This window comes from Electrophorus electricus, chromosome 4, assembly GCF_041902795.1.
Source record: "Electrophorus electricus isolate QZ-2024a chromosome 4, ASM4190279v1, whole genome shotgun sequence".
Lineage (NCBI taxonomy): Eukaryota > Metazoa > Chordata > Actinopteri > Gymnotiformes > Gymnotidae > Electrophorus > Electrophorus electricus.
In genome coordinates this window covers 40,047,403-40,070,858 of record NC_137500.1, presented here as the reverse complement: position 1 = coordinate 40,070,858, position 23,456 = coordinate 40,047,403, and the positions used below count along the sequence as shown (strand labels likewise).

General features: G+C 38.3%; 3 protein-coding genes and 1 pseudogene across 12 annotated transcripts in view; 2 read left to right on the top strand and 2 right to left on the bottom strand.

Moving 5' to 3' along the window:
• Positions 1 to 1,431: 1,431 nt before the first annotated feature.
• Positions 1,432 to 2,751, bottom strand: LOC113577102 (gamma-crystallin M2 pseudogene; annotated as a pseudogene).
• Positions 2,752 to 3,228: 477 nt separating this feature from the next.
• Positions 3,229 to 11,293, bottom strand: c9h2orf80 (chromosome 9 C2orf80 homolog). Of its 5 annotated transcripts, XR_014123482.1 has the most exons (13): positions 11,110 to 11,293; positions 10,663 to 10,752; positions 10,310 to 10,485; positions 10,124 to 10,201; positions 9,964 to 9,997; positions 7,522 to 9,552; positions 7,285 to 7,393; positions 7,056 to 7,174; positions 6,623 to 6,715; positions 6,118 to 6,226; positions 5,831 to 5,931; positions 4,433 to 4,511; positions 4,281 to 4,341 (listed from the first exon to the last, which is right to left on the bottom strand). XR_014123482.1 is itself a non-coding variant. In XM_027009581.3 (9 exons), exons 2-9 carry the CDS (start codon positions 6,156 to 6,158, stop codon positions 3,513 to 3,515), a joined length of 627 nt encoding a protein of 208 aa, XP_026865382.3. In that variant the 5' UTR covers positions 6,159 to 6,226; positions 6,623 to 6,781; the 3' UTR covers positions 3,229 to 3,512. The 5 variants fall into 5 exon arrangements, 1 of the variants encoding a protein (XP_026865382.3); XR_014123480.1 differs by having other exon boundaries at positions 5,831 to 6,226; XR_014123483.1 differs by lacking the exon at positions 6,118 to 6,226 and having other exon boundaries at positions 5,831 to 5,912.
• Positions 11,294 to 11,579: 286 nt separating this feature from the next.
• On the top strand, positions 11,580 to 15,644 carry uchl3 (ubiquitin carboxyl-terminal esterase L3 (ubiquitin thiolesterase)). 2 transcript variants are annotated; one of them, XM_027009578.3, is made up of 9 exons: positions 11,580 to 11,790; positions 11,978 to 11,989; positions 12,285 to 12,413; positions 13,702 to 13,858; positions 14,012 to 14,097; positions 14,251 to 14,298; positions 14,588 to 14,663; positions 14,805 to 14,863; positions 15,132 to 15,644. In XM_027009578.3, the coding sequence occupies exons 1-9, from the start codon at positions 11,749 to 11,751 to the stop codon at positions 15,213 to 15,215; spliced, it is 693 nt and encodes a 230-aa protein (XP_026865379.1). In that variant the 5' UTR covers positions 11,580 to 11,748; the 3' UTR covers positions 15,216 to 15,644. The 2 variants fall into 2 exon arrangements, with proteins under 2 accessions (XP_026865379.1, XP_081569923.1); XM_081713797.1 differs by lacking the exon at positions 11,978 to 11,989.
• Positions 15,645 to 19,290: 3,646 nt separating this feature from the next.
• Positions 19,291 to 23,456, top strand: part of lmo7a (LIM domain 7a) — a 34,476-nt gene continuing 30,310 nt past the window's right edge. For all 5 annotated transcript variants that reach the window (XM_081713796.1, XM_081713794.1, XM_081713792.1 and 2 more), the window contains exons 1-3: positions 19,291 to 19,452; positions 19,565 to 19,635; positions 21,673 to 21,742. In XM_081713796.1, coding sequence (XP_081569922.1) covers positions 19,306 to 19,452; positions 19,565 to 19,635; positions 21,673 to 21,742 — 288 coding nt within the window. In that variant the 5' untranslated portion in view covers positions 19,291 to 19,305. The remainder of the gene's footprint in view (positions 19,453 to 19,564; positions 19,636 to 21,672; positions 21,743 to 23,456) is intronic.

Genomic DNA, 23,456 nt, shown 5'->3' with positions numbered 1-23,456 from the left:
GAGAGAGTCGATAGTTTCAGGTACCTTGGTGTTCACATCTCGCAGGACCTGTCCTGGTCCCGCCACACTAACTCCCTGGCAAAGAAGGCTCGTCAGCGTCTTTACCACCTCAGACGCCTAAGAGACTTCAGACTGCCCTCCAAGGTACTGCGGAACTTCTACACCTGCACTATCGAGAGCATCTTCACAGGGAACATCACAGTCTGGTTTGGGAACAGCACCAAGCAGGACAGACAAACACTCCAAAGGGTGGTGCGTTCAGCAGAGCACATCACTCATACGGAACTTCCTGACCTGCAGAGTATCTATTACAAGCGGTGCCAGACCAAGGCCAGGAGGATTGTGAAGGACCCCACCCATCCCAACAATAGGCTCTTCTCTCTGTTGAGGTCAGGGAAGCGTGTTCGCTCCCTGAAGACCAAGACAGAGAGACTGAAAAGGAGCTTCTTCCCACAGGCCATTCTGGCCCTGAATCAGGGCAACTGATAAATGTGACTGTAAATCTGTAAATTTGTAAACTGGAATTGTACATTGTGTACATACACACATCCATATATACATTGTACATTGTGTTTATATACATATTTTACATATATTGTGTGTGTGTGTATATATTTCCTTATGCACCACTGTTTCTTTCCTCAGTTTGGACAGAGCACTCACAAAACCATTTCACTGCGAGTTATACCGTGTATGACTATGTATGTGACAAATAAACCGAACTTGAACTTGAATCATGCTATAATCTTAGATCAAGAAAGCACTCTCAACCCAGACGGGAGTGGCAGGGGTTGATGGCAACTACAGTCATATACTCATGGAGATGGCCACCAAGCATTCCTGCCTTGAAAAATAACTCTGGTGAAAAATCTGTATGTTCAGGTTGTACATGTAAGTAATGAAACCCATCAAAAACCTTTCCTATGTTTGCATGCATGCATTTCATATATTTGCATGCATGTCAGCAATGGTGTTTACATTTATATAGAGCACATTTTCCAACTGTTTTGTTATTCAGAGTAAAGTAGACTCACTCAGCTGAAACTATACATTATTACAGCCATAATTATGTTTGCCACAATTAGTGTTTCCAGCAAAAGCTTATCCATTGAAATTTGCTGGAACATTAGGTCAGGTGGCCTTTACGCTCTTTTATGTTGTAAGATCATAAGGACCTGTACATTTTTGCCTTTATATAACAGAGATTAAAAAACTTAAAAGTGGTTATGCTGCAACCTTTAATAAAATGGACTCAAAGCAATATAAGTTCTTCTAATATGAATCCTTTTTCTTCATGGTGGACTAATGCTCCACACATTCAAAGCAATCTTGGCATGTACATATTCTAATAGAAAAATGTTCTAAAAGAAGACTATATACACAATATTCTTGATAAGAATAACTGTGATTCAAATAACAAAGCCTTTTAATTTGGTTAACAAGCTTATTAAAAATCGGATGCAAAAAAACACTAAGTGGGGCACAGATTCTATAAACCAGTGACACTGTAGAAGGAGCCATTTATGACACAGTGACTCTCTGGTCTGTGAAGGAGCGATTCTCACTGGGTCTTATGAAGTAATGGCGGCTGCAATAATTTGAATGCTTGTAAACTGTCCAGTAGTCCTCCAAAATGTTACAAGAGTACATACCAGGACTGTGGAGTTTGTCCTGAACTGACTTGCCATCATCAGAGAACTCCATCATCTGACCCTGGAAGTATGGACACTCATAGATACATACACACATGGTATGTCATGTCCTTGGCCTACAAAATAAGTGTTTTAAACTGAGCATTTACATAAAGAACATCATCACCTAACATTAGGTGGTAAGTGAAAGAGAACTGAAATGAAGATAATACAGAGAGTGTAAGCTGTAAAAAATCATTTTTGGACTAGAACACTAACACAATCGGAGAGCAACACAGCAAGTTTTATAATGTATAGTTACCTTTAAAGCAACTTTTACGACCACTAGATCAACCATGAGCATATATATGAGAGAGTTTGTGGTAAGGACATTTTTATTATTTTTTTTAAGTACTATTAAATAAGGGTGAAAGCAAAGTGGCCTATCATTCTATAAGTATATTAACAGTTTATTCAATATAAATTACTCGCATAGGAAAATGTATGGCAAGAGCAAATGGTGTCATTATAGCCCATCCAGCGTGGGTAGTCAGAGTCCTCTCCTTTGGTTAGCACATACTGGTACCCAGAGTAAATGGGTCTCTCATAGAGAACCCAGCAGCTACTCTCCACTTTAATGGAATTACATCGACTTAAGTGGATGTGTAAGTCGGGGCAGTCAGTGTCACACTCATAGTAGCGACCCTGGAAGTTCTTATCTTCTTAGAAGATGATCTCCAAAAAAGAAAAAAAAAAAAGATTTTTAACCAGACTCCAAAGACAATCTGTCAGAAAATCTCACTTAATTTTTTATGATCATGTTCTATAATATTGATACACCAGAAGAGCATTTCATAAAAGAATATACAGTATTTAAGTGATTTTTTTATGTGATAAAGTTAATTGTACTTTCTGAACTATTATGTAAACCTGTATTAGAGGCTATTCAGCTTAAGAACTATGGAGGCATCTATGGTCTTACATTTGTCATTCTGCAGCAAGTGTTAGACAAAGCAGCATGGCAGTCACACAAACAAGAGCACAGACTTAAGATAAAAACCCGAATTCCTCAGTGCAAATGCCTAAGGTCACATTACTGACCTTAGTTATACCACCCCATTTTGACTGCAACCACAGTAACATTTTTACAACATGGAAAGTTTAAACTGATCACAGAAGTCTCTTAGTAGCCTCATTACACCCTCTATTGATTTTGGTGTGCATATTCCTAATGTGTGGAGTGGAGAACTGTGGGAAGGTTGATACCGGAAGGTGAAACCCAACCTGCATTATTGTCTCCTGTACCTGCTTGGTCCTCTGTTTTCCTAATACCACCAAGACTTGTTTGATGGTACGTTTCTTAAGCAGTTTCCCTATTTCTTGCACAGGCGAAAGTCAGCAACACACAGGAAATGTAATAGTGCAGTAAAATAAATCTTTTAATGGATACTTATAATACAACCTTTCATTTATATTTCTATACTGTATAATAACTGAGAGCAAGTGTATTATAGCCACTTTATCTCCGCACAGGTGGAGTTAGCGTTGCGTCTGTTCATGTATGAGTTTGGAATGGAGAAAAACTGACTTATGTCTAAACTCATGTTTAAAAAAAAAAAAGGATATTCTAAGATTAAATGAGTGAAAAAGTGGAAGAGTAGCAAAACTATAATGAGAATGAGTCACTGGGGCATTCAGGCATAAAAACCTACTAAACAGAAGATGTACATGGTAGATGTACATGGTAGACTTCTGAAGAGTTTAGGCGCAAGTGAAATATTCAAAGCACTTAAAAAAATCCAGTAATCTTTGAAACATAATATCTCATTTAAAACTGGAAGTCTTAACGGTATAATAAAATGGATTGAGGTTGTACAGCCTTCAGTCTTGCAGAGTGTCCCAAGATCCTTCATAGTGTTTTGCTTGTTCTTTAAGGTAATCAGCACTATCCTGCACACACAAAACAGAAAAGTCTCATGTTCCCAAATACACTGTAAACAGCTCTAGATTACAAGATGGCAACTGCATCTGAGTAATCATTTCCTGTGTCTGCATTAGATGGGTTTAGAGGCAAACATGCACTGAAGACTAGGAGAAGGTGTTTATTTTTGAGTCAGAGCGACTCACACTGAAAGAGGTGTGAGAGAAGGGGCTAGAGGATGGCGCCTTCACTTTCTCCTGAAGTGCAGAGGCTCCTTGACTACGTTCGGTGTTCCAGCGCTTCAGCATCTGAGCTGGGAAAGTAAAAGGCACGTGATTGGACCATTTATGGTGATATTGATATGTGTACATATTATTAACTACTGAGTAATTAGTGAACCACTTCAAAGGAAACACCACATACTGTGTTTTCGTGAATGGTCAATGGCCTTAAAGGAGCTGAGCATGGCAAATGGGTGGTAGGATAAGGAGAAGGGGTGGATTATGCTGCTCTGGGCAAACGAAAGGCGAGAACGAGAAATAGAGGGGGAAAAGCATGCAGAACTTGTACAACATAAAAGGCTGTCTATTAACAGCTGTTTTGAATATACATCTGTCTTTATTCTATAGTTTTACACTATAATTTCATTTTTATTACATTGCCAAAAAAAAAATTGCAATCATAAATAAAACCACACATAACTTGCTTTACTTTAGTGTTTTGATCAGGGCAAGAGGAAGATGGCTTGCAGCTATACAGAGACAGGATGTCCTCTACTGGTAAACTATTCTGAAATGATAGAAAGGATACAAGTGGATTTATATATTAATACCAGAGTTCATCTGTTGAACACTAAATACAGATTTATTGAAAAGCTTACCAAAAGCATCCCTGCAAAGGAAGAAAGTATCATAGCTTCTCTTTCAAGATGATTGGGATACTGAGCAGGGCCGATTCCTCTATGAAGAGAGTTCATAGTTAAATATAGCCAAGAAGGGCAGAGTAACACTTTGTAAAGTCACTCAAAACAACAATAAAATTAAATATCTTACAAAAGTTCACTCTGAAATGGACTGTTTCCATTGTATTTCTCCAGCCACCATAAAGCCACACTTGCAGCTAAATCATAATGAGCCTGTTTAAAACATGAAAAGACTCATAAATATATAAAATACTTATATATATATTTGAATCTTCTACATCATTTCTATTTTTTTTCCTCAAATTATGTCCCTCAGTGATATTTAACTGGCTTGGTGTCATGGAATGCTCCCCCCTCCCCATGAGTGATGTGGTACGGCCCGCCGCGTGCAGGGAGATTCACGTGTTTTGTAACCAAGCTCCCCGGGACTGCGCACACCTGCACAGGGTTTACTATTGAATGTTTGTCTGTCTAATTAAACCCCTGTCAGTCTGTGCACCCTCGTTGGTCATTGTCGCTACGTGTGTGTTAATTCTGAGCTCTGTAGCTGTAACATTAGTTTGTGTAGTCACGTGTCAATGTGTATGTATTCATCGTTTAATGTTAAGTATAGAGTCATGTATACTGTAAGTGTTATGTGTGAGCTCCACCTGTGTTGTACGTGTTTAATGTTAATAAATGTCCTGCCCCGCGGCACTCGGGCCAGCAACGTTACACTTGGACAAAGCCCCATTTTGAATAAGGTGAATTTTAGTCCCAGTTCACACTCACTATGGAATTCTTCAAAATAATATGAACATGTGGAATTACAGTCACTAAGTTGGTAAAAACGTAGAAGTAAAAAAAAACCCCACCTTTTTAGTTTCTTTTTATGGAATGCAGTATTGCAATAGCTTATTTGTAAGAACTGCAGTGTCTTGCAGAAAAGTTTTAGTTTTTTCAATATTATCATCGATTTCATTTTTCAGAAATTGTTTAATTTTTTCATTATTAGTTTGCCCCAGACTACACAGATCAACTGGCTTATGATACTGTCCACTGGGGAAAAAATACAATACAGGTGCTATGGCAGTGATCCAGTGCATCAGTGACACAACTTCCTTATGTATGTCATATGCCATGTTATTCCATCAATTAATGAGAAAAGCAATACAAAGTTAAATACATTAAAATTTTAAACATCTTTTTCACCATGTCTTGTGGTTAGAAAATGACCACTAATGAAGGACTAATTAATTCAAATAGTGCATTACAACAGATGGAACATCGCTCCCAACTATAAACCTACAACTACACACCAAGGGGTTCCTGAAAATATGGCAGGTGAATGCATATGCCGAGTATGTAGTGCCTTACCAGATCATCCAGCAGTGAGAATGTGCCTTTCCCCTTGGGATCAAAGCCATTCTCCCTAAGTTTTTGTCCAATATATTCACCACTCAGAAAATAAGAAAAGACTTTTAAATGTTACATTAATCACAACATAGATGTTAGTAATACTGATTGAAGTGACTGGTATGTGGTAGATACTATATTTGAGTCTGAAAGTCAGATTACACGAGGCCAATTTAAGATTTAAAGTTTAATTCATTTAGATCTCTAAATCTGTAATTATATTTACTATTGAAATGCTTGTGACTCACAGAAGGGCTTTAATGTCTCGCTTAAGTTGTCTGGATCCCATGTTTTAGGTAGCTACCACCAGTCTGCGTTCTGGACTTTTACATCCAAATTTACAGGCAGAAATAAAATCTGAAATCATGTAAACAAGTACACGAAAAATCTAAATTCGGCATTTCAGATTTTTGTTCTCCATCTTGCCTGCCTCTGTATGCAAAATCTGTTACCAACACAACACTACACACAGTACAACCCTGAAACTCCATTTTGTTGTGACAATTAAGGAAATGTAATAATTTAACTTGGAATCCAGCAAGACAACTGTGTGGTCATCAGACATCAGCCAAATTCTAACTTACCACTCATGGAGTTAACAGTACTTGTTTGGTTTTTTTTGTTTTTTTTTAAATCAGTACACTAAAAGTTACAGTTCAAATTAACACCCTCGGCAAATTGGCATTACATTAAAGATGGCAATAAAGTACAAGTTTTTACATCTGAGTAAATGAATAAAACATTTAAACTCACCAATAGTTCCAAAGACAACTAAGACACTGAAGAAAATCAAATATCCATCGGTTGTTTCTGTGTATTGTGAGGTACAAAGCAGCTAGTCATGCTCTGCAGGAACAGTAAATGTCTCAGGTGAACAGCCGTTGTGAATTATTCAGGACCCGAGTGCCACTTTAATAACATGGCAACGAATACAGAGATTAAGTTTCTTCATAGCCCACAGGGCAGGGGAAAAGATAGAAGGGTTACTGAGGTATATCCAAACCCTTTCTTATAACAGCAGAATGTGTTCTGCTTTATGATTTTAACACAAATGCAATAATCACAATACAAAAACTATATTGCAGTCTTGACGATGGGGACTGTGCAATCAAGGAAACTATAATAAAGAAAAAACTTTATTATGAAATGACTAAATAAAAGAATGTGTGGTTAAAAAGAAACCCACAGTGACCGTGGGAAGGGTTTTAGTCCTTATTTTTCTTAATCCGTTTCTTCTTGCCATCTTTGAACACTGGAGAACGTAAAAATGTGTTATCGGAGAACTTGTCCCCACGTCTCATTTTACTGTGAAATGAAGAATTGAGAAAACTCAGTTAAAAACAGACAGGAACTCACAAAGGTGGTTGGCACAATGCTTTTAATAAGCAAAATGACATGAGATAAATAGCACTCACCAATTGAGAGGGGGTTCCTTGTAGGACACAACGGCTGCCTTTCTGCGGGTACGACCTAATGCATTAGTTGACAAGTCTGTGTTTGTTAATCTCTTCACTGCCCTCCCATCTATAAGAAATAATCATAGTAACAGAAGGTAAAAAAACTATCAAATAAACCAGCCCCTATGACAATCCAAGTGTTTTTAGATTACACAAATATCATGAATTAAGGTGTTTTGAGAAATCTTGGATTACCTGGGGACAGATTTGTCACATTAGAGCCAGGGTCCTCATAAATGTTTATAGTTCGAGTGGAGATCTCTGGTGGACTACAGGTAATGACTTGTGTGTCATAAGTAAGAATGTCAGAGGAGCCAAGATCTAAGGACTGCCATGGGCACCTCTCATCAGTGAGGAACCCACTCGGTTTCTCCTTCAACTGCTCAATGGATTTTGGAGTTGACTGGATGTTAATGTTATGATGTGGAATAATTGTTCTTCCATTTGTGACAAGAGAAATCCCACTTTCTTTCTTTGTTAATCGACTAGCTTCAGAGCCACCTTTTAACAGCAAACTGGAGGAAACAACATATGTTTCTCTGCACTTCCTCTTGTAGCACTGAATATTTTGTTTTAGGGTGACATCTTTCAGATTTGTGTCAAGGTCTTTTGTAGGACATATATTCTCACTTTTGTCAAAGTTTCCTAAGTGAAAACTGTCTGTGTTAGCAGTCTTGCTTAGAGAATCACCTCTAAAGCCTTCCTGAAGACTAGAACAATGCGGCCCTTCTGTTGGTTGCGGTAATTCATTATTGGAAGTGCAGTTTTCCTTTACACTGCAGGTATCAACCAGACCTTGTAATTCAGATGCCAAATGTCTTTTCTTTCCTAAAGCATTATGCTTTTCTCTTGAATCAACATTCTTCTTTCTTGCTTTCATCAACATATTTGTGCTGTCTTTCTTGGATGCAGTATGCCCTTTTAGAGAAACTTCAGAGGCAATGTCCAAAAGATTGTCATCATTGATAAGCTTTGAATGTTTTAAAAAAGATTTGCTTGTCATCAGAGGTAAAATATCTTGATGTGGTTCTCTGATCCCTGAAGAGGTGCAGTGTGCTTCAGGATTTGATGTTTCTACAGATCTGGCATCACATTGAATCTCCATTGCATCATTCAGAATGTCAGTGTGGATTGACTGATTGGCATGGATCACATATGTTCCCCTATTTCTCAGTGCGCTGGGGTCTGCTGTCAGAAAGGCTGACAGCATTGAACCTTTGCTTTGAGGTTTTTCTACCTGGACAGAGATTTCCTTGAAGTGAGTTTGAGTATTAGTACTATCTGAAATGGGAGTGGAAATGTCCTTACTTCTCTCCTTCATCAGTGATGTCTTTCTGCTCTTTTGTGTTCTAGATTTGGATGGAATTACATATGTTTTCCTGAGGTTTGTGCTTTCATTCTGGGAATCTTTTCCACATGTCTCAATATCTTCAGTCTCAGTGTGTCTGTCATTAAATAATCTGACATCACAGGAAATCTCTTTGTTTGTTTGAGCAATATTTTGACTTTCTACATCACTAAAATAGTCATCTAAATCACTGTTGCTGGAGACACAGTTTGTGGGGTGTGGAAGGACCACGTGTTTTTTTCTTGCTTCTTGGTTTCCTTCAGCCTGTTTTTGTGCACTACATGTTCGCCTGTTGCTTTTAGAGTTACGCGAGGTGATATGAGTCTTTGTGTGTGCAGTGACCAACTCTCCCTCTCCATACATGGTTTCATCTGGCTGTTGAAAACCCTCCTCTTCACTGTTGCAGGTGGACGTGTAGATGGCCTTATTTGTTTGAAGTTGGGCTCTAGAGGATGCCTCCATGGGCGAAATACCCATCATATCTTTTGCATGTGCTGACTCCATTTGTGCATCCCCATTAATGCACGTACTGCTCTGTCTACTCATCAGTAAACAAGAATCACTGTTCTCCATGCATCTTCTCTGTTCAGCCTCAGTGCTTTTTTTTGGCTTAGTCTGAACAGTGATTATTTCAGCCACATTGTCTACTATAGTAATCTCCATTTCAGAGACTTGCAGAAGATTCGGGGGCACACTATTGACTTTCTCTGGACTGGACAGCTTATTCTTACTTTTGGCTGAGAAGTGAGGAACATGATCATTCACCAGTGTGGCACTGATGTCTGGTAACAACACATTCTGCACATGTTTAGACTGAATGGTTGGATTCTTAATCCCAGGTAGCAATTTGCTTACAAATCCTTGTGGCTGGCATGCATCTAGAGATTAAAAAACAAACAAACAAAACAAAACAAACAAACAAAAAACCCAAACAAAAACAAAACAGAAATAAAAGAAAAACAATCACATTTGTGCAACATAGCATCACAGAACATAACTGGAAAATTTACTTGAATATTGATGTTAAAACATATTATTCATGCTGTTTAAACCTGTCAATGATATTCCTAACTGACAAGACCCATTATTGGCAGTATTAACAATGGTATACTTCATTTTATTATGGAACTTAAAAGCACAATAACTATAAACCTGGGCTGAAATGCCCATTTGGAATCCTGCTTCTGTTCAATCACACAAGCAACCTTCAGTGGGATGTCTGAAAAATTGACAGTCAGTACTGCAATCAGGTATTTTGGTATAACATAAGTAGCTAGTGATTTTCATACCTTCAGTGATCACTGATTCCAAGCTCCCTGGTACCTATTATGAAATAATTTAATAAAATTATGTTTCATTGCCAGTGATTCTGAGTAATTATTACAAGCAGTGGTGCAAAGGCATTCAGTTGCATATGGGGTAAACGTGGAATAGTGAGTGATGAATTACCTCTTCTTCGGAAATAAGATCCACAGCCTGAGCCATGCAGTCGAGAGAGGTGCTATAAAATTCTTTCAGAATAGCAAACTACAAAGTTAAAAGAGGTATTTACCAGTTACATAACATATTCCCTTTATGTATATTGCTTTAAAAAAGAAACAATCATTTTTGCTTTTGTGAGCTCCAGAGACCAACCATCTGTTTGTTTTTATAACGCTGGGTGGCAAGGTCAAAGCTCAGGGATTGCACAACTTTCTGCAAATGCACGGTCTCCATCTCTAGCTGCCGGGTTCTCTGCTTTTGTGCTGCCAGAGCCAAAGCAAGGGCCTTGTTGTTAGTTTTTAGTGAGATTTTGAAGAATGATGATGTGTCTAAGAGACAAGAGAAACACAGGCCAGTAGCTAGCAAACATTTGTGGGAATTATTAATTAAAGTTCAAGATACAGGAAAATACTATGTGAAGTGGCACATAAATTATGCAGCACTTAAAATTTACCAATGATTTAGTAGTTACAACTTTTAATTTACCGTAGATGAAAATTACTTACTATGAATTTTTGTTTTTATTTTAGCAGCAGTTTGTTTTATCGAGCTTTGCTTCTTCTCCATCATGAATGCCAGAGTCATTTTGCAACAGGCTTAACAGGAGCAAAAAAAGTCAAACCACAAATTAATCCCTCTGTTAGGTTAACTATTGTAATTTTACACAGGACAAGATGTCAAATATTCCGTGCCATTAGAACTTCACATAGGACCCAACCCATTCACTTCATACTCCGTAATTAACATTATGGAGAAAGATAGCTAGCTGAACTATTTCTAACATGGCTATCTAGCTAATATTAGGTCTGATGTCACATTGGCACGATCTAGCTACTGGGTTAGCTGACTACAATTAACTAGCCCTAGGTAACTGACACTAGGTAACTAGGCATCTAACTAGCTAATCTATTTTAGCTAGCTAGCTAACTATACTAGTTAGTTAAGTTACTCACCGGTAAGACGAGTTGCTTTATAATGTAATTTATCTAGCACAAATATTTGGCGCACGTTATACAACTTGCAAATTACTTGGAAGTAGGCATATAGTTCACTGTAGTTGTATAAACACGACGACTCTATTAACTTGGTATCCAAGTTTATGTATAGACGTGATTAACTGTGAATGTCATTTCAAACCCAAACAGTACCGCGCGATCTCAAAACACTTCTTCGAGGAATTTCTTAGATGAGTTGTATCGGTTTTCGAATGGACTACTACCACCTGCTGGACAATCATAAAACATACTCAATTTGGAATAATTAAATATTATATTTCTACCTAACCAGTTATAATTCTAATCATCAAAATACGTGATTGAAAAATATTCCTGAAAAAAAATTATTTAGAGGTAACGTTGCAATTTATACTGGCGATTTGTGTATAGGTTTAGACTTTTATTTTGAAAGGTCCATGAAACAGAAATCGGAAGACTACACTTAGTGGAGTAGTTGTATTTTGCTAGCTACCATCTATATGATTTCTTTCATCTGAAAAAGAAAGCTAACGACCACCAAATAGACCCTTGTTATCGAGAGCGAACTATTTTATCGTTTCACTATAACAAATAGATAGAGCGACTGTCGTTTGTGAAATGGAGGGCCAACGCTGGTTGCCGCTGGAGGCGAATCCAGAAGTATGCATGCTGTTAACCTACAGTAATTCCAGCTAGCTAACCACCCCTGTACTGAATTAATCAATCGATCATCGTAGATCAGTAGAATACTCTGCATGCTAGTTCACGTCTTTGTCCCGACACTTTAGTAAGATAACCTAGCTATCTGAGTTAGCTAACTGGTTTGTTTTCTTTTTCTGTCCTTCAGGTTATGAACCAAGTGAGTAGATGTTTCACGTTCTGGTACCCGGGAGTCGAATCTAGTCAAATTATTTAAACGAAAATTATTTATAATGTTTAAATCCAAGCCTTACACCGTAGCAGGCTTTCTCAAGCTATATAATTCGTATCCTACTCTATCTGAGCCAGAAGACATGAGACTACAAATTTACTCGGTCAACTCCCTTAAATTCACTTAAAATACTACATTAGGCTGTCGTTGCAAGACACGCCCTATGATTCAGTACCTTTAATATGTTAAACGCAGTTTTATTTTTATAACTGTTGTTTTATAGTTTTTACGACAGCTGGGCTTGGTACCTACTTGGCAGTTTGGAGATGTGTATGGTTTAGACCCTGAGCTGCTCTCTTTGGTACCAAGGCCCGTATGTGCTGTGCTGCTCCTCTTCCCGGTGACGGAGAAGGTAGGACTTTTTATGATGTCCCCTTGTAGTGCAGTTCCAAGTCATTGAAATTTTAGAAAATGGTCAGAAAACCCTTGAATGCTCAAGCTCTATTCAGTCTCAACTGTACATGGCTTTGGATAAAAGTGTCAGCTAAATGCCATAAATGGTTCCAATAATGTTGAAATGTGTCTCAGCTATTTACTCTGTAATTTTGGAACCCTGGAACCCAAAATCTCCTTTGAGATTCTGGGAACAAGCATTTTGAAAACCTTTCCCAGAAATGTGGTTTTGTGAAAGTGTGCTGGCACAGTCAGATCTGCATCGCTTTACACTGATTGAATACTGTTGTTGTGGCTTAATGTTAGTGTGTTGTCCCTTCATTTAAATTTTTTCCATAATTTGAGCCATTCCAATGAGAAACCATATATCAGCCATTTCCTCTTTTTGTGTAATCAGTTATATATTAGGTTTTGTACAATTTGTACATCAAAATAACATTCAAATGCTAAATATGCTTTATTTAGACTTGCCTTACTTTATTCTTGTAGGCATTTAAAAATAAAACTTGCGATATTACTTTATATTATTGTTTGTATTTTGTAGAATGTGGAATTATGTAAAGTAATCAAAAAGGAAAAACTGAAAGCAAGCATTAAATAAATGGGGTAAATGAACTCTGTCTGCAAACTTGTACATGCTAATCATATGCCACAGTTATAAGGTTCATGTTAAAACATAAACCTCTGCCAAGAAACTGGAATGCTTGTACTTGGTGTGTGTGTGTGTGTGTGTGTGTGTGTGTGTGTGTGTGTGTGTGTCTGTCTGTCTGTGTCTGTTGGGGGTGAGTGGGTGGATGCTGGCCAACTAGGGTATCAGCTGTCTAATAACCCCTGCAGTAAATGGGTAGAGTACTAGTCACCCTACAGCACCAACCAGTCTGAATGACAGATGCAAGAGACAGAGGCTGCTTTCAGGAAATAATTTTTTAAAATCTTAAACTTTTGCAGAGATGCGTTATATCAGGAAAACATGGTGTCGTGTCAGTGTGATGCACATGGTGTCATAGTTTTTCTGTGCCTCCAAATAGGAGGTGTGAGATAAAAATTCTGAAGAAATTCCTTACAGAAACATGAGACTGCAGAAAAATAGACAAGACAAATGCATGTGTATGGATATTTGTACAATAAAGTTGAAACAGCAAAAGACCCATAAATTGTGATTGTGTTGGCTTTTCTGTGGTAGCTAAGAATATTTAACTATAGTGAAAAGGGTTGTATCATCTTGTTTCTTTCTACCTGTTTTATAGTATGAATCATTTAGACTGGAAGAGGAATCAAAGATTAAGGCACAGGGACGAGATGTGTCCTCTGAAGTGTACTTTATGAGACAAACCATTGGAAACGCATGTGGCACAATAGGGTTGATCCATGCTGTTGCCAATAACCAAGGACATCTTGAGTTTGGTGAGTGTTCAGAAAGAAGCTTTCAAGGAGCCAGGTGACCTAGTCTGATTTTTAAAGTGTAATATAAATAGAAACATATTGTTTGTATTTTATGTATGGATATTTTTCCCTCTGACACATTTTGAAAAACTATGGAGAATTATTACTTTGCAGAGCCTGACTCTCCGTTGAAGGCATTTATAATGGAATCTTCCAAAATGAGTCCTGAAGAAAAGGCCATCTTTCTTGAAAAAGATGAGGTTGTTTAAACATATAATGCTGTTTTCTATGAACAGGTTGTGGGCTTAATTGAGTAATTTTCATATTGATTTATTAGGTGATAATGTCCTGTGTACTATGTGGAAGTTTTTTTGATGCTCACTCTAAGTTTTCCTCTTTCTTATTTAATCCAGAGTATCCGTGTAACACACGAGTCAAGTGCTCAGGAGGGACAGACAGAGGTTGGTGTTTTATAAACTCTCCGATATATTTACATAGCCACAATGGTTCTCTAAATGTAGGAAGCAACTTTGTTTGTGTGAATTTTTTTTTTTTTTTTTTTTAATGTGATGTCACAGATTTCACTACTTTCAATGATGCGTTTGTTTTAGTCCTAACGTTTTAAGGCATGTATAACTATGTAGGCATGTAGAGATCATGCATGTGCAAAACACATAATGGAGTAGCTAAGCGTAATAAAATACCTTTGAGTACAAAACTCAATATATTTTATACTCACTTGTGTAACAGGCCCCAAGTTTAGATGAAAAAGTGGACTTACATTTTATTGCCTTTGTGAATGTTGGAGGACAATTATATGAGTTAGGTAAGTAAAAAGATAATATTTAATTGCACTCAAGATAGGAGGGATTCCATGTATTAATCTATATATTTTATAGGCCAAAAATAATCTTAATGTCATAGTGCTCAGTTGAGATTTTAAGCATTTTATATGGCTGCCTTGCAGATGGACGGAAACCTTTTCCAATTGTTCATGGAAAAACAACAGAAAACAGTTTTCTTGAGGTGAATTAGCAGTAATTGCCTGACATGTTAAGATTTGCAAAAGAAATATCCACAACTTTGTGTACTGGAAAATCTTAATCTACTGTAAAATTGAGAGCATTTGACAAGTTGCATGTCCATGCATATATTTAAATGAAAACAAAATATTCCTATTTCTCTTTATGAATACTGAATATTTGTGGGACAATTTCTGAATTTTGCAAGTCAGAATAATGTGTTTAGAATTTATTTATTTATTCATTTGTTTGTATTCTCGTTTTGTCAACAGGACGCTGCAGAGGTTTGCAAGAAATTCATGGCACGTGATCCTCAAGAGCTACGCTTCACTGTAGTAGCCCTTTCCAAAGCATAAATGACCCATGTCCTTTGGGATTAGCCAAGGAGAAAACTGCCAATCATTCTCAAGTGCTAAATATCTTGAGATATGTTTGAATAGATTGTCTTTGATAAAAGGGTTGTTTGCTAAAACAATTTGACTATACTGCGGGTTTTCCTGTTTCACTATAAGAATGAAAATCACTTGTGTGGCTTAGATTGTAAATGTTCAGGAAAATGTTTAGACACTTTTTTAATGATAGCAGACTGCTCTGTCCCACGTACGACTGTTTTAAATGGTCGTGGATTCTCCACGTCACAACAAACTGGGTCCACTGGTGAAGGCATATATGCGTCATACTAATGTTTGTCTCTGATGGATAGGATTATATTAAAGAATAAGATTCGTAAAATGTTTGTGTCACGTTTTGTTGTCACGATGAATTAAATCACTTCATGACCACGAGACTGTTTTTTTTTTAAAATACAAGTAAGACGACGACCATAAAACTCACCAAATGCTAAATTCCTGTGATTGTACATGTCTCTTTAATCCTCGTTTTTGCGTGTAACCGTGATTGCTGTCTGCATGCCTTGGCATACCACTACCGCTGGAGGCTCAATGAACATGTTACAAAGGACACGTGACGAGTATACGCGTAAGGGCTAAACTTTGCTGAAAAACTTGAATTTATGAAAAAGCCCACAAGTAAAGTTGCGACAATCATTGGTATGTAAGAAACGATGTAAGAAAACTCGTTTATCGGTGTGCGCGTGGAACGTCAAAATAAACACTTAAAGGTAAACGTGACCTTGGAATGCGGGAATTCCCTGCGGACTGAGTGGGAAAACGAGTGTAACGCGATTATTTCTGAACTGAGCGTTCATATGATAATATAGGCTAACTATAGATTTAACGGAAATAATTTACAACAAGGAAGCCCTTAACACAAAGAACTCTGCCGTGTTCATGTAGGTGAGATGGAGTGGCGCGAGAAGTGTGTGTCTGAATGCACAGCAGCGTGTTTAGAAACACAGAGATGGATGGAGGTAAGAACCTCGGCAACAGCGTAGGTTACACACTTTTAATGCACTTTTTTCCTGTCTTTAAAAGTGGTGTTTTTTTTCTGAGCTTAAAGAAAAAGGAAAACTTTAACTGCCTAGAATCTTGTTAACCGGTCTTTTTGTTTGGCTATTTAATTTATTTGTATCACGTGCAGACTTGCAGAATTCCTCAGTTGTACAAGTGCACGCGCAGACGAACCCAAGCCTGTGACTTGCTAAAGCTTTTTGGTCTTGTGCTCGTAAAGACATCAGTCGCATCGGTGCTTACATGCCAGTACGGAAAGCAGACTACCGTTCTGCTCTGGGTTTAAGAAGTGTAGCCTACTCTAATTGTGACTTTTATTACTACTCTACAAAAAGTCAGACGTCTAATAGCAAATTTCATTGCATAATGATTTAGATCATAGTTCATGAAAACAAACGACAAAAACGAGGGTTTAGAGTTATTTAGTGTCTGTACCCAGGCTTACAATAGAACTTGGAATGGTTAACTTTGCCAGGATTAGTCCATCAAACCATGGGACATCCTTATTCACTAAAATAACAGAAAATAAGTGGGTGTTCCTAGCCTTCTGAATTATTTTCTCTGCGGGAGATGGCGGGGTCAGAGCAAGGGCTGTAACTAAACAAATATTGCTTCAGTTTCATGAGGGGTGAATCTGAATGCTTTCACTGTGACAGCAGATGCTAACACACACTAGTTCATTGTCATGGGTCGTGGGCCATTCAGAGCAGCCTGGAGCTGATTACTGCCTTGCAGAGGAAGGTAATGTGCCATTGGGTCTCTCATTTGAATGATTAACAGGCTGCCAGGTGCAAGGTCACACTTAACAAGGGTGTGTGTGTGTGTGTGCGCGCGCGCGTGCGTGCGTGCGCGCCTGCCTGCCTGTGCACGAGCAAGAGTAAAGGGCAGGTTGTTAAAGTGCTCTGAATGGTCTGGAGTCTGTCACATGCACATTCTTTGGCCAGGCTCCATGGTTGTGGGTGCACACATTCCTGTTCTGATGGTTTCAGAATGCAGGTTCAGATTCAGTCATGATCAAATTAACTGGTGTACTGGTGGTCAGAACACATGACTGTTGATAAACCCACGAGCTGATTTTAAGACAATATATTGCCAATCTAGTAAAAAAAAATGTTGCTCTTAAATTTGTGTAATTTTTATGATATTTGTGATTGGGCAATGTTAATTAACGGCTTGAAAGTCTTGCTTGTCATTTAGACAATAAGACTAGAGGCCATAGATGTTTATTTAATTTGTTGACAAACTATTACCTACTATTAGGGTAAACTATTACTATTAGGGTTAATTTCTTATGCATGTCAGCCACTGTTTGATTCTGCGCTGCATCAAGGTGTGAAAAAGAAAGTCTGAACAATTTATCCACCCATAAGGTTGAATGTGTGTTCAAAGAATGGATATTAGCTTGTTCAGTTCTGTGTAAACTGATTTCATTATTCAAAGAATAAGTTAACATAGAAATGTACAGTTGAAATGGCTGTGTAGACTGATGTTTCTTAACTAGCACTCACTGACCAGGAAAGTGTTTCACACATGGAGTCAGCATGCATTAACATTCAGTTTAGTATGCCATTTTGTAAGGATTAAAATGTCTTGATGGCGTTAACGATAGGTTGCACAACATGTGTTCACACAGGTCATAAATCCTTATTCTTCCTGATGGAATGAACAAACAGCTTTGTGCTATGGTTGTTTTGCGAGATGTGCAACTCCTTGATATGTAGGTTTTGTATCACATAACTCTTTACAGCAGTCATAAAAGCTTTACACCACAGAATGAGAAATAAATATCATCAAAAACCCTCTAACTGTAAGTCAGTTTGTCTTTAATGGATGATTGGAATTTTGTTGAATAACTTTAGGTTGATGATTTTTTATTTTTTTGAACGGTTGAAACTTACTATTGCATAGTGTGCATAAGCAGAATAGAGATGAATATTTATGCACACAGATATGTGCAAGTCCAGCACAGTCTGGTGATTTCCCTGATATAACATTTTTAAGATGGTAAGTAACTAAATAAGTTGTTTGAGCATGTAAATCATTGAAATACACAGGACTCCAGCCCTCTAGGAATGACTCTGGGAATCCCTGTCTTAAACCATGGAACTAAAATAATAAGTTGTTGAGGCAGCTCACAAAATAATGTTTTTTTATATGCAGTAATTGGTTCTGGAATGATTAATACCAAAAAGAAACACAAGGGGTCAGGATTTCTTATAATTAGAAATGCAGAATGACTTTGTAAACCCCTAGGTGTATGAGTTGGTTTACAGAGGCATATTTAAGAAATGTATTAGCATCGCAGCAGTGTGTTCATGAAACAGTGAACTGATTTAAATTGGATCTATGATAAAAACACGACAGTTTTCTCAAAACGTTGGCATGTATTGTATTAGATGAATCTGCACTTTATGGGAATGCCAGGATGAACTAAAACTCCCTTTCTTGTTTTTCGTTGGCAGTGTAACTGGATCTGGAGAGAAAGTGGCAGCGTGGGCCTGCAAATCAGTATTGTGAAAGAATGTTGCCATTATTTTGTTCCACTGTTGCTCTAAAGATATGTTATATGCTCTTTGAAGCGGTGCATATAAAGAAAGAAAACAATGAGTGAGCCATGCTCAGAGGATTGCTTTTCGGGCAGCGCCTACCGATCCCAGCTTAGCCAGTTCTACCTGTTTCACTCACGGAGTCCTCCTGATACAGCCATTGCCCCATAGTCTGCACGGCGAGCCAACTAGAGGTGGAGCTGTGGTGTGTGGTTTTTTTTTGTTTGTTTGTTTATTTGTTTTTTTAAATTATTTAAATAATTAGAATAGTTATTTTAGCTATGTTGGTTTGTGTTTATTGTGACTGTGTATATTTCCATCATTTGTGAGAATATGTGGAAAGTTTAATCTTTTAAGTAGATTTTTGCACTAATGAGTTGATGGACTCAAAATACATATGACACAAAGCCGACTAAAACCCATCCCGTACCATCTGGGAACTGGGCCACACTGACCTGTTTTACTTTCAGGAGGGCATATGCTAGTGCTACATGCTACACTGTCCTGGTCTTCGACTTGCAGATCCTCTTGTTCTCTGTGGTTTGGCCACTGGCCTCAGTGAAGAAGTGAAGTTGGCTGAAGGACTGGGAGCAAATGGAGGCAAAACCAAGCTCTTCGGGAGAAAACGCATGCTGTTGGTGTGCCGGTCATTTCAGGATAGCTGGTTAAAGTCTGCATCGTTCCTATAATTGCACACCTTTCCTTCTTACCCACTGGCTGTTGCTTCCTGTGTTTGTTCTCCCCTCACAGGCAGTTACTAAGAAGAGGTTTGGGAGCAGTAACTTCCGGATTTCTCTGCAGAATGGAATGCTCTTGTGTGAGTAAGTAATGCTATTTATACTACTGTAGTTCTACAGCAGTGAAACTTAATTGAGTTGGTTCAGTGTTGGTGCTTCCCTCTTCAGTTGTTTTAATAAGTGGTAAATAATTCAAGCATAACTCAGTATGGTGTATGCTGTGTAGCACTGATGTTCCAGAGAAATTATTGTTTTTGTGTAATGTATAGAAGGGATGCTTTGTCCTTGTACTGAAATAAGAGATTACATAGTTTATTACATAAGTACTTTCAGGGGAAATAACTTTAATATATAGTACGATGTTGTCTTGAATAACACTTAAATCATGAGTTACTGGAATTGCACCAGTGCTGCTCTAGGAGCTTGTGGTCAGCATGCGTGTTTTGGAACTTGCGGACAACATGCGTGTTTTCATGGGTGCGGTGCTGTTGTATCTGTGGTGTTTTTGTTGCTGTTTTGAAAAGCCCTCTTGCTGGCATGCAAAACTGCCCTGCCCATTCCAGTAATTCTTGATTGGGGCTTTAGAAGCTATGCATTTTATCTCCAGGCATTCAGTCACCCTCACACAAGCACAGAATAAGGAGGTGTGTGTGTGTGAGAGAGAGAGAGAGAGAGAAAGCAGGATGAAAGCACGGCTAGGAGGAAGGGGTGTCTAAAGGATGGCTTTTGATGAAGTGTTGCATAATGGCACTGCATTGTGTTATTTGCTAATTGTTATTTTTATATTGACCTTTATATTGCTGATGTTGCAGAATTTTCCAATATGCAAATGAACAAGTTACATATATCTATATTTTCAGTGCTGCAAGCATCCAGTCTGAGTATTCTCTGGGTTTTGCTAATGCAGCAACATGAGCCATAAAATAAATAAATAAAAATGCTGTTACACCAAATGTATGTTTAATATATTGCAAAGCGTATTGCAGTTACAATATGTAGCAGTAAGACTGTAGCTGAATACCAGTGTCAGTACTGTGCAGCACTGTATAGCGGCAGGCCTTGCAGGGTCAGAAAGGCGAGCAGCTCTGAGCTTTGAGCCATGCTGCTGAGACACGTGGCTCTGGTGCAAGCTCAGGACTTTGGCCTCCATCTGTGAACTTGACGGGATGCTTCTAGGATGAGGCGTGGGCGGCAGCACCTCTGGATCGACATGCTGCTGTCAGAGCAGTGACTCAGCAGAATGACACAGCCAGTCCACTGCCCTCTCCTCAAGATGTTTGCTACTTCATTAACACATGCACTGAGCCAAAAACAGTGAGGTTTTCACACTACTTAATATCAGAATGGCCAAGCTGCCTAAAAGCTGTCTGCATCCAGCGTTTACAGAGTTTTTATCCATATAAAAATACTGCTGAGATCTATAAAATGACTAAATGTTACTTGCAAACATGTATATATTCAGTAAAATCACACAACACAAATGTATGTACTTTGGCTACCATTCATAATTTTGCATCTTTGACGTTTGCTGAGTGTTACTAAGAGCTTTATGCAGCTTTTGGATTAAATCCCTTCTTTTAAATCACCACTTTTGAATTAACTAGTCTAAATTGGTTTAAATAAATCTGTTCAGACAAAGAAACAATGTCAGATGTAGCTCAATTCTGGCGATTTTGCTTAAGGGTCTAGAAATCTAGTGTCCGTTTTCCCTCGTTTTCACTGAAGAGGTTAAAGAGCTAGAGACATCCTTCTTTCAGTTTGGTTTTTAAGAGTAAATGCATGGAATTTAAACCACAACTACACACATAAATCATCTGAGTATTCCTCATTACCCTGCATACAGTCTACAAAAATGTGGCATTCACGTCTTCACCAAATTGCAGCAACTCTACGATTTACCAGTTTTCCCCACAAAGTATCCATGTTGGGTAGAAAGCTAGTCTTGGCTCCAACTTCTTTCAACAGACGCTTGCCCTTTCTTTTCAGGTCATGAAATGACTTTGGAATCTAAAGGCATGTGTTAAACATTAAACATCATTAACAGGTAGCAGATGCACCTTGCTGCTTTGTTTGCTGTGACCCTGCCTATTTTCTCTTTCTCTCTCTCTCTCTCTCCTCCAGTCTAGTTAACAAGATCAAACCTGGTATTATCAAGAGGCTTAACAGACTTTCCACACCCATTGCTGGCCTGGTAAGTTCCTGTTATTTATTACATTTTTTTAAAAGTGGAAGCATAAATGTGTACATCTCTGACCCTGAGGAAAAAAGTGTGGAAATATTGTATAATATGTACCATTCTTATTGTTATATGAATGTAACTGCCAGAGTAGCTGATGTAGAGTGGGCAGAATCTAAACATGAGTACGATGGGAACAGCTTAAAGTGTCCTGGCCTCCTGTAACATGACTCAGCACCCTTATGTAAAAAAATCTTTAATATTTCTAACCTGGCTGTATCTTAATGAGACGCTTCTGATGTGCAGAATTTCTTTTTGCACTATTACTGAGAGACAGTGAAGGATGACATGGTTGCCTTCTGCTGCTGCTGCTGTCATTCCAGTTGCAGACAGTCCTGAAAGATTTTCCCAAAGAACACAAAAATGACTCAAGTTAAGACTTGTATGTACTGAGGGTAGTGAGGTTAAACTGCATTAATGTCGCAAGCTTGTTTGGTAGCCATTACCCTTTAAAACAGTGGGATATTTACCAAGGTAAATCTGGATAAGCATCTCTGTGTCCAACAGGCATTACAGCGGTATTTCCTGAGGTGGTTCCAAAGCTAGAGTTTGCAGAGTATAAACTTTCAGTTGAGAATTGAAATGGCAATGTCCTCGGCAAGGCTTGCTAAAGAAAACATTTAAAAGCATACCCAATTTGGAGTGCATTTTTGTTTCCTTTTGAGTGACTTTATCATGAGAGTGCTAAACCAGGGCAAAAAAAGTGCAGAGCTGTGTTTGACTGATCAAATCTATTTTTTCCACTGAATGAAAGACTCTTCCAAGACTCTGAAACCATAGCAGCATTATTACTATGCTGTTTGTCAGTTTGCCATTGTTTTATGCTACTTGTTTTATGTGCATAGGCTTTCAGTCAGGGACAATGAAGGCTCATTAGGGTGAGAATGGAAAACTGTGGTTTAGTGCACCATTTACTGACTTTTGCCTGGGTGTGCTTTGCAGTATCTGCTGTTTGGTTTCAGCTTGTTCAGTTTTCCACAGCAGAACATTCCACGTTCCTTCAAACCCCAAAACTGTGGTTTTCCTCGCGGTCCCACTGGGTAGCTGATCTTCCTTTTAACAATCTGGAGAGGAAACCTACACTTCTGTGCTGTGCTGCTCAGCCACATTAGAAAAGTTGGTCTGTATCATCTGTGTTTTGGGCTTGAGCTGAGGAATGACTCCAACAGGCTTCAGAGCTCTGTAATTGAGCTGGGTGGATATATCTGAACTAAATCTCACCGCTGGGAATAGGGACCTGACAAAATAGATTATCTGGGTTTTTTTCCAGTAGACCACCAAGTTTGTTTACTTCATAGGTTAAAATTGTGTTTATTGTTTGATCATTTTATTGGCCCCAGTAGTATATTAAGGGTTATGTGTCAGATTTTATGTTGGTACCTTCTTCCTCATTTAACTTCAGTAATTTGATGTACAGAGGGCTTATATAAGAACATGTTTGTGTGTTTTTACTGTCTGTACTGACAGTGTCAGTCTGAGCTCTCTTAAACATGCATGTTGCTCTTATTAATACTACATGATTTACTTTTGTCTTTGGAGCAAGTGGCTGACATTCTTAAGAAGAGTCTTACTAGTTACCTGTGGGGATTGCAACTGTTGGTCATGGCCAGCATTTTTGACAGGATTGTGTGCACTGACTACAAAGTCATTGTGAGATGCTTTCAGTGTC